This window comes from Nematolebias whitei, chromosome 15, assembly GCF_014905685.2.
Source record: "Nematolebias whitei isolate Nwh7 chromosome 15, NemWhi1, whole genome shotgun sequence".
NCBI lineage: Eukaryota > Metazoa > Chordata > Actinopteri > Cyprinodontiformes > Rivulidae > Nematolebias > Nematolebias whitei.
This window is the reverse complement of record NC_056512.1, coordinates 20,411,469-20,421,830: the sequence shown is the minus strand read 5'-3', so window position 1 is coordinate 20,421,830 and position 10,362 is coordinate 20,411,469. Positions and strand designations below refer to the sequence as shown.

At 38.6% G+C, this 10,362-nt stretch overlaps 1 protein-coding gene across 1 annotated transcript in view; it reads right to left on the bottom strand.

Moving 5' to 3' along the window:
• baiap2l2a (BAR/IMD domain containing adaptor protein 2 like 2a) overlaps nt 1–10,362 on the bottom strand; it is a 27,556-nt gene that overhangs the window by 1,067 nt on the left and 16,127 nt on the right. Inside the window, exons 9-12 of the mRNA XM_037688862.1 lie at nt 8,355–8,424; nt 7,450–7,642; nt 4,444–4,509; nt 2,587–2,713 (exon numbers count right to left, since the gene is read on the bottom strand). Of these exons, the coding sequence (XP_037544790.1) occupies nt 2,587–2,713; nt 4,444–4,509; nt 7,450–7,642; nt 8,355–8,424 (456 nt within the window). The remainder of the gene's footprint in view (nt 1–2,586; nt 2,714–4,443; nt 4,510–7,449; nt 7,643–8,354; nt 8,425–10,362) is intronic.

Here is a 10,362-nt window from a genome sequence, read left to right as displayed (position 1 = left end):
AAAAAAAGGATAATCACCAAACAGCGGCACTGGAAACAAAAGTTGTATAAACTACAGACATGTGGTAAAGTGATAGTTCAAAACCTTTGAAGTGGGGTTTATGTGAGAAGGTTATCAACAGGTAATATCTTGTGGCAATGGTCAAAGTAGATTGCTGCCATATTAAATTAACTCCAGTCTCAAAAATCTTTCTGTGGTTCATGCAGAAGCTATTTCATTAACTTTACACAGTCATCAGTTTAACATAATACAACAATTAAAATGAATAATATAACTGTTTACTATATAAAATTAAATTACTATTTACTATGAGAGCGGTTTACTATATTAAATTATTTCAGGGGTCTCTCTTGTAAATGAGTCCTCGGGGCTCAATGGGATTTACCTGTCTAAATAAAGGTTGAATGAAAATCGCCACAGCAGCAGCTAACTGTAGCACTTCCAGTAATAACTTCAGATTTTGCTGTAAAAAGAACTGCAATGTGAACCCGACAATGATGTAAGGATTTAAATGACAGCGTTTGCAGGAACCACTAAAACATTTTTGAAACTGGAATTGTTTCAAGATGGCAGCAGTCTGCTCTGAGTTGTTCTTTATGAACAAGCCATTCCTAGTTTCTTAACATTGCTAAATTATTTCAGAATGGTTCATGCAAACGCTATTTTTCAAAGCCTTTACGTCACTTATATTTTTACATTACGAGCATTTTGGCAGAAATGTCGTGAACAACCCGGAAGTGCTGCTAATCACAGATCTGCACCAGAAGTGCTACAGCTGCTGCTGTCTCCGTTTGTGTCTGCAAATACTCAGTAGAATTAAGACAAATCTTCATAGAACTATAGAGATTGCTTTTACTGTGAAAACGCTGTGTGAATGCTGATTGGTGCTGCAGTTGAAACCAGGCTGAAAAGGATTCATCGCTAACAGAACGGCTGACATTTGCTGAGAGCAGGAACATAAAAGTGGAAAGCAACAGAAAAACAGCAGAAATTTGTAGACAAGGCTGAATAGAGCAGAAATGTAGTGGAATTGAGCAGAAAAAGCTGAAATAGGCAGAGAGAGACTGAATAGATTACACACAAAAAAAATCTAAAATTATCAAAAAGCTCTCTGAAATTACTAGAAAATAGCAAAAAAAAAAAGAATCATTAAAACATTTTAAAAGAAAGGCTCAAATCAACAGAAAGAGGCTGAAAGGAGCATAAGAAATGGAACAATTAGAAAAGGTGGAAGTTAGTACCTCCAAAAATGCAGGAAAAAATGCTAAAATTTTGCTGTTAAAGCTAAAATAAAAAAAAAAGGTTTAAAGAAGCTGAAAGATTCAGAAAAATAGCTGAACAAAGCTGAACCAGAACAAAAGCTGAAATCATCAGTAGAAGGTTTTAAAAACCTCGAACAGTTTGAAGGCCGTGAAGAGAGCTCCATTCATTTTCAATGAGAAAAACATGGCCGACAAAGCTAAACATTTCTGAAAGTAAATACTGCACAAAAACCAAAAGTCACAGCAGAGATGTCCTGGTTGAGCTGAATGTTTTGATATATCCGTTATCTTTACTTGCATCTTCTTTGATGTCAAATGAGTTGCGTTCCAACCATAACATAGGGAAGAACGGACCTCAATAGTATGAATGCTTCATAAACATTCAAACATCTACATTTTTAAAAACATATTTCAAATCCGCGGGCAATGTAAAATAGCTTTTGCATGAACCTCTACAAACCTTTTTGAGATTTGAACTCTTTACGACAGCAACAATCCACTTTACTCTTAGTGGCATTTGGACTTGTTAGCTCACCAGTCCTGCCAGATGTTACCTCCAAATTGAGGTTGTTCCAAATAAACCATTTACAACAGGTAAGATATTAATTGTTCATAACCTTTCCAGGATGTTTCAGACTTTAGAATGTTTGAAATATCCCTTTAAGCATGTATTCATCTCCCACTGGAGCACGGTCAGCCTCCTCGCTCACATCAGCAGCTGGAGCTCCCTCCCTGCATCCACCAGAAGGAAGGCTGCGGTGCCATGGAGAACAGCACCGTGCCACAGTGTCCCTGCTGGACAGAGGGGCGAGAAACATCAAGAAGCTTTTCTTCTCTTCATGTGCACCTCTTTGGTTCCTGTGACCCAGTTCTACAACTATCAGGAGCACAAGCTGCATCCAGTGAGGCCAAATGCAAACCAGCACAGGAAACAGCTTGATCGTAGCTAAAGGCTTTGCAGGGTGCTGCAGGTAACAAGAAGCTCTGGGCTAACATCGAGCACTTACCTTCAGCGCCAGATGGAAGATAGGCTCATAACAATTTTTTAATCAGTTAAATTAAATATTATATGATGTAGAGGTTTTAGCACGTGATCTGTGGTGAAAACAGCAACAGAGCAAACAGCTCTCAGCCCATTCTGGCTGTTGGTGTTCCAGAGCCTTTAGCTCTAAGTACGACAAACTTCAGACACGTAAACGGCCAAAAACTGATTCCTTTGTCAGAGGGAGGTTGAGCGGGTCGTCATGGGTCGTACAGTACATACAGTACTGAGTGAAAGTCAGACTTTTATGTCAGTTTGATCAGGCACCAAGTGTCAACTCACAGATGAAGACTGCGGTGGTGGTGGAGGTGGAGGAGGTGGGGCTCTGCTGCTGCTGCTGCTGCTGCTGCTGATCCTTGGCTGGTCAAACAAGCTGCTCAAACTGGTGCTACTTTGGAGAGTGGAAGTCCTGGAACTATAATAAATAAATAAATAAATCCTGCTCACTTATTTTGCTCGTCAGAGAACCATGAAATCTTCTTTGCACGTTTCTTTTAAGCTTTAAGTTTATCTTCTATCAACAGTTAAATGAAGTAAAACACAAGTAGTTCATTAAATATTACCGATAGTCTTTAACTCAAAGAAAATGTACACAAGTGATAGATGGGTAAAAATTTGAAACGTTTGATTAAACCTTCATGTAAACTGGATACAATATAGTCCAGTACATGATAAAACACAATTCAATATGAAACAATAACGTTATATAATACAGAATAACACAATACAAACCATATGATATGATATAAACTACACTATACCATACAATGCAATAGAATACAGTATGCTATAGTACAATATAGTAAAATAATGTACTGTCTACACAATGCAATACAATATAAGATGAGAGTTCTGCAATGGAGTTAAACTCAAAGCAGTCGTACGATATGTATGATACAATATGTTATGATACACAAACATGGTACCATTACTGTGCCATGTACTATAACAGAAACTGCTAACATATGATGTGATGTGTTATAATAAATTATATGTTACTGTCCCATTAGGGAAACTTGTTTTTTAGGGTTTTGGAGCTTGACTAAATAATGTCACATCATTCTTTCAAAACGCAGTCCCTCTTTTGATGTTTTGTCTGAGATCAATCAGAGCAGCTCCACCTAGTCCTCTAAAGAGAAAAAGCTAACCGATGCCTATAATAGCGCCTCTGACAGCATCTCCTCACTGGGGAAGGGAAGTGATGATGAATGACACTGTGATCAGCATAAAAAAACATCCTATGTTGTTAAATAACTTTACCTAATGGAAGCATATATACATTAAAAAGGAATGGTCCAAGCACTGAACCCTGGGGAACTCCATAACTAGTGCTGGTGTGAATAAGATTCATTATTTGTATTTACAAACTGGTCTCTATCAAACAAATATAATTTAAATATTTTAGAGCTGTTCCTTTAATCCCAATATCATATTCAAGCCTGTGTAATAGAAGGGGCCGAGATGGTAGAGGTAGAGTAGCCGACCAGGGACCAGAAAATCACAGGCTAAACTCCCCACCATGCCCACATGTCATGGTGTCCTTGAGCAAGATACCCAATCCCTAATTGCTCCCTGGGTGCTTACATAGATGTCCACTGCTCCACCTGGGTGTATCTCACGTGTGATGAGTTAAATGCAGAGAACTCATTTCATCGTTGTATGGGAACATACAATGATGACAACACATAGCACCGCCCTGTGAGGTTTATGGGTTCAGCTCTCATCCTATAATTTATCAGAGTAGTTTAAAACCTTGTGCATTAAGTTACAACCATGATTCTTGTCCACAGTAACCATTGTGGAGTTTAAGTTTAACAGCTCTGAGTCTGTTTCCTCCCAGCGATGGGTCACCCAAATACCTCAAGTAGTTCACTTGATCACTCCCGGCATGCTGACCCTGTTTTAAAACTATTAGCCCCAAAAATAATAGGGACAGCCTCAGGGTAGCTCTGTATCATTAAAGGCAAACATGAGGAAGCAAGTTTATTCATTTGTTTCGTCTATTTTTTCTTGATCCTTGCGGCTAAAACAACACAAAAAGCCGTGTTTTCACATATTTTTCAGCAGCTGTGGAGAACTTGTCCTCCAAAAAGGATAACCGTTACGTAAAGCTTTGAAACCATTTGGTTTGATGTTTACCGGGAGCTTGGTGACTTTGGAGGATCATCCACATCTTCCACGTACGAAGCTGGAAACCATCCCTGACTGAAGACAAAGGAAAGAGGAGAATGTTAGTTGTACATCTTGAAGACTGTTACAGAAAAAATACTTCAATCTGAAAGACGGTGGTACAAATCAAACTCAGTGATGGGCCAGAAAAAAGTTTTGTTGACCTTGTAAAAGAAAAAAAAGAAAAAAACTCAATGTTTTACAGACAAATTTATGCTTTTACTAATCTACCAAAAGAACCTCACTAATAGTCTTATAAAATGTAACTTTAGACCAGGGGACTGCAACCTGTGGCTCTGGGGCCACATGCAGTTCTTTGGTCTGTCGTCTGCAGCTCTTTGAAGCTTTGACTAAAACTAACATATATATACATACATATACATACATATATATATATATATATATACATACACATATATATATATATATATATATATATATATATATATATATATATATATACACATATATACAGTGTTTCTCCTTTCCCACCCACATTTTTATGTTGTTGGTCTGGGGAGTAGAGCCGGCAACCTTCCAATCACAGGCCCACCTTCTCTAACCACTGCACCACCACACCCCCTTTATCTAACAAACTGTTTGATTTTTTTTTAACCAAATTTGGGCTAAATTATATATTATTTCCCTGTTTCGCTTAAATATGGCTTTTCTTTTGTCCTAAAATTTAAAACTATCAATAGATAATGAAATTCATTAAATAGTTTTGAGTTTTATATAGCGGTGTCAACGTTAACGCATGCGATTAATTTAAAATGATAAATTTGTTAATATTACATAATGCAGATTAATCCATTACTATACTGTTTACCAATGTTCCATCTAAGATGCACGTGAGCTATCACGCGCTGCTTGTATATTCTTTGTGCACAAGAAGAGCGCAGCACCACTTTTCTAAAATGCGTTCAGAGTGGAGGAGAAACCCCACCGTCCCGGTCAAACACACGTGTCACGTGATTTGTCTAAGGAAAACAGAAGTTAAACAAGAGGTAAAAACTTCAACCAATGAAATGACAGGCCAACTTTCATTCCAGCCAATCAGCGTCTTCTGGAGTTTCAGCGCTACGTGCAAAAGAGCTAAGTAGCTACAAACAACTTGTCTTCTAGTGCTTTTCCAAGCTTTATGCTGCATATTTCATCGCATACCGAGGAATAATATTTGACGTTGCGGATTTATCACAGAAGTTTACGGTCGTACGACGTCAAACAAAGGTGGTAAGTAAGCTAACCCCACAACTTGTAGCTGTTTTCATCATGCTAAGTGTTAGCAAACAGTGGTGCTTGGTGGTCATGTGGATGGTCAAAGGAAAATTTACAAGCCAGTCGTGATGTTGAGACCAGCTATGTTGTATGGTCTGGAGACAGTGGCATTGACAAAAAGACAGGAGAAAGAACTGGAAGTGGCAGAAATGAAGATGCTGAGGTTCTTAGGAGTGACAAGGCTGGATAAGATCTGATAGAGATCTGTCCTACTGGCTAACCGCAGTAATGCTGTGTCAGATGTAAAATCAGAGTTGTCAGATTTAACCCTTACCTTTTTTTGAGTTGAAATCTGTGCGTAAATGGTGTTAAAGTCTGTTTTATTTGAGAGCTACATAGCAAAGCCACACGGTAACTACGGCCGGCTTGCCGTACTGTCGTCGTATTCAGACACAAGCGCAAAACGCTGTGTTCCATCGAAAGTCAAAGTAAGCGTTGGTCAGCTTTAGATGGTGCATTTGTGCTAAATAAAAAGGGTTAAACCTGCTCTCTGATCTGTGAAAAGAATGCTGTGTTGTGTGATTTTACTGCGAGACCCTCTCTGGTCAAAGCCACAGAGGAAACTGGTCGCCATTTTGTGTCAAAAAGTGGAAGGAGACGCCCACTGGAGGGTTAAGTGTTTTCAGTGTGCACTTATGCTGCTCTGTTGCTGTTCATTCTTAAGTGAGAACTCTGGAAAATGTTAAGAGTTAACATATTCTTTTGTTTAAAACATATGGCTAAAACTACATTTGATAATTTTGCACTGTTTTGCACTTCAAGAAAAAAGCCTAATACTTGATTTGTTTTTTATTTAAGAACTCTCTGGATCTAATAGTGGAATTTTCTTGAGTGTGATTATTTTGTGGTATAGCAGTTTTCAAAATAAATGATGGCAAAATGACACCCTAAGCTTTTGTCATTCCTATTGCAAGTTTTATACCAAAAACATGATATATATCGTTACCGCCACCCATCACTGTAGATATCGGGATATGAATTTTATGCCATATCACACATCCCTATTAGGAATGAGATCATCAGAGGTACAGCACAGGTTGAATAACTAGGAGATAAAGTGAAAGGCCAGAGTGAGATGGTTTGGACATGTCCAGAGGAGGGACAGTGGGTATACTGGTAGAAGGATGTTAGAAATGCAGCTGCCAGGGAAAAGACAAAGAGGAGATATGTGGATGCAGTTAGAGAGGACATGGAGTTGGAGTGAGGACTCGGGGAGCTTGTGTGTTTGCCCAGACACATGAAAAATTAGAGGGAACATTGCTGTTTACATGTTTTGATCACATAGATTACACTTAATGAGACATTTGAGTCAGCATTTATAAATTAATGTTTGAAACAAAACAACTTCTGTAAACCTTGTCGAGTATGAAAACCTGGAAAACTGTTTGGTTTGACACAATAAATCATTTTCTTCAACATTTTATGATAACCTGCATATTTACATTTCAAGCTTAAAAAGTTAAGCATAGTGATTAATCAGATTAATCGTAGCCCCAGAGTGTGATTAATCTGATTAAATTTTTTTAATCGATTGACAGCCCTAGTTTTATAATGTAATTATTTATAATGTACTGATAACTGCAGTTGTCCTTGGTTTTGCAGCTCCAAACACATTTTTTGATGAACATCTGGGCAGAAATGGTTCTTTTTTCCACATCCATTCAAAAACAAACACAGTCCCAGCTGAACGCGTCACACCTCGGGCTGCCCTCTGCACATCCGTACAGCCAGCCGTTCTTGGGCTGTTGGACCAGCACATTGACGATCTCTCCTCTGGAGAAGGGCAGTAAGGTTGGGTTGGAGCCAGTGGGCTGGTGCGCCACCCTGGCCCTCATCATCACACCGCCGCCACCGCCTCGAGAGAGCGAAATGCTTCCCTGCGGAGACGGGGCTGAAGGAACAAGATATAAAGAGAGTTAGAGAACAGATGAAGTATAAAGTGGTTGATAACCTGTCATACAATAAAGGATTTCTGCAGGTAAATTAATAAAGATCAGAATGACTTGACTTTATTTTCAAATTATATTGTAATTTGAATGGTAAAATTCTGTTTCATTGATATTCATAACTACAGGTGTCATGATCCTGACATTTCTAACTGTGAGCAGACGACTAAATATTCAGCTCCATCCTAATTTTCTTTGTTTCAGCAGCAGGGGATTCAAAGGATTTGATTGTTCTCAACAAAGTGCCTCATTTTTCTCCCACTGAGCTCAGGTTTGGCAGCGACAGGCATCAAGCCTGCTGCAGCGATTCAGAAGAGGAAAACGCTGTCTCTGATGAGAAGTATTTCAGCTTATTTCTATTTTTCTTTGGATAAGCAATCCAAATGATTGGGAGTACAAATGATGAGTTAATACAGCCCATAATGAGCAGAATTATGTAGAAAGAAAGGCTGAAAGACTCATAAAACATCTGATAAAGTCAAGGCCAACACTGATGGGAGCTGCAGTAGAAAGGCAGAAATGTATAGATAAAATTAATGAGACAAACATTTTGAAACAAAAACATTGTGGGAGCCTTAAAATCACAGTTTATAAAGTTGTTTTCTTGTTAAAACGAGCTGTAAGTGAAGCAGCATTCATTTTCGCTGAACAACTCACCCCTTGATGGTATTCTGCCCAGCAACAGCGCCTCTCGGATCTGCCTTTGATCTTCTGCTCGCATTCCCAACTGCAAACATTTTACACACAATCAAACGGTGACGGCTGCAGCTGACATCAACTGTAAACTCAAAAGATGACATGTAAGAAAGTTAAGTCAGGTCCTCTGGACGGTTTCTTTATGTTGAAATGTTTCGTCTTTCATCCAGAAGGCTTCATCAGTCCGAAGAGCCACAACAAACTCATTCTTATAAATAGCACCTTCACCTAGTGGTGATCAAAACATGATACATGTCTTAGTACAGAAAAACAAGCAAAATTAGTTTTATGGTTGAAATTTAAAAAGACGGGTGGGGTCCTATGATACACTTGTAAGTGATACCTAGGCCTGTCACGATAACATATTTCGCTGGGCGATTAATTGTCTCAGAAATTATTGCGATATAACAATAATATTGTAATTATTGTCAAATTTAAGAAGAAATGTTGGTTAATTCATTTTGCACGCAGTACCTTTTTTTGACCACCGGATGACAGTATAAGACTGAACTGAAGGATAGATAGTGAGGGAGCGAGCAGCGTGTCTCTTTAAGGAAAAAGGGAGGGAGGCCCCTTGAAGTGACATGAGCGGTCTCTCCTTCCTGTTTTTTGAATCTCAAAATGGCGGACACTCCGTGTGGTTTGAGCTCTTTAGCATAGCATTTGTCACAGAAAGCTTTTAATAAAAAAATCAGTAAACAAGTTCTCAACTTCTTTTTGCAGAGAAAAACAAGTTTTTAGACGAAAGTACGGTTTCAACCGTGAATTTTGGAGTTTTAACAAGACGGAGGTTTATTCCCCGAGGTCGGCCTGTTAGCTTAGCTCGTAGCTTAGCTTCTCAGCTTAGCTGCTTTTTACGACCCAAAAACGCAATTTTGGACGGTTAAAACACATTTTAAAGAGAAAGGGAGGAGTCAGTGAAGAGCACTGGAGTTGAACCTTTTGTCATCCAGTGTCTTCAGTAGAAAGAGAGAGACATGAAGAAACGATAAAGCCGTAAAGCCGATAAATGAAAATGAGGTTGATAATTTTCATTTATCATGCAATTAATTGATTTATTGTTTATCGCGACAGGCCTGGTGATACCGTATTTTTCGGACTAATAAGGCGCACCAGATTATAAGGTGCAATAAGTAAAACAAAACGGTCAGATAAGTCAAACTTTGTTCAACTCATTCACAATAACCACATAAAATTGGTTTGAGGTCAGTAAGCACAACCAGAATTAAGATGTAAGGATCACCTGACTATAAGGCTCACTGTCGATTTTTGAAAAAAAATTTGAATCTTAAGTGCAACTTATAGTTGAAAAATACGATAAATATCTTACCTGTTGTAGATAGAGCTTTAAGTGACTTCATGTTGGTAAAAAAAATAAAGTCTAATTCTGACTGAACTGATGAGCTAGCTGCTATAGTTCAAATGTGACCAAGATCAAAGTGGAATTTTCTTTACAAGGTTATTTATCAGATTTAATATGATATTCCAACTATAGCTGCCTCAAGTTGCACCAAAGTGCTGCAGCTAGAGATGGGATATGTGGCTCTTGTAGATCTATTTGTTTCAGTCATTCAATTTTAAATGATAGGGACATACAATGTAGGGGTCGTAACACTTGACTTGTCAAACACTCAACTCCTCCCGAGCTGCTGTGCTCCTCCTCTGCATGCACAAAGGAAACCACGAGGAGAAGTAACAGCTCCCAACTGTCCGCAACTCAGTTCCCATTGTTCTTTTTAACGAGTTGTTCAAAATCACTTGCTAACGTCACATCTAGCTACAGCTAGCTGTTAGTTTATCAGTCTGGTAGGAATTAATCTCTGTTCCTCGAAACTGTGTTCTTTCAAAAATCTATCTAAAACATGTAAATTACTTAGTCCCTCATTTTTCGCGGGGGATCCGTACCCTCAAGACCCACGATAAGAGAAAAACCGCAACATGGGAATAGTAACGAGTAGTAAGTAGTAGT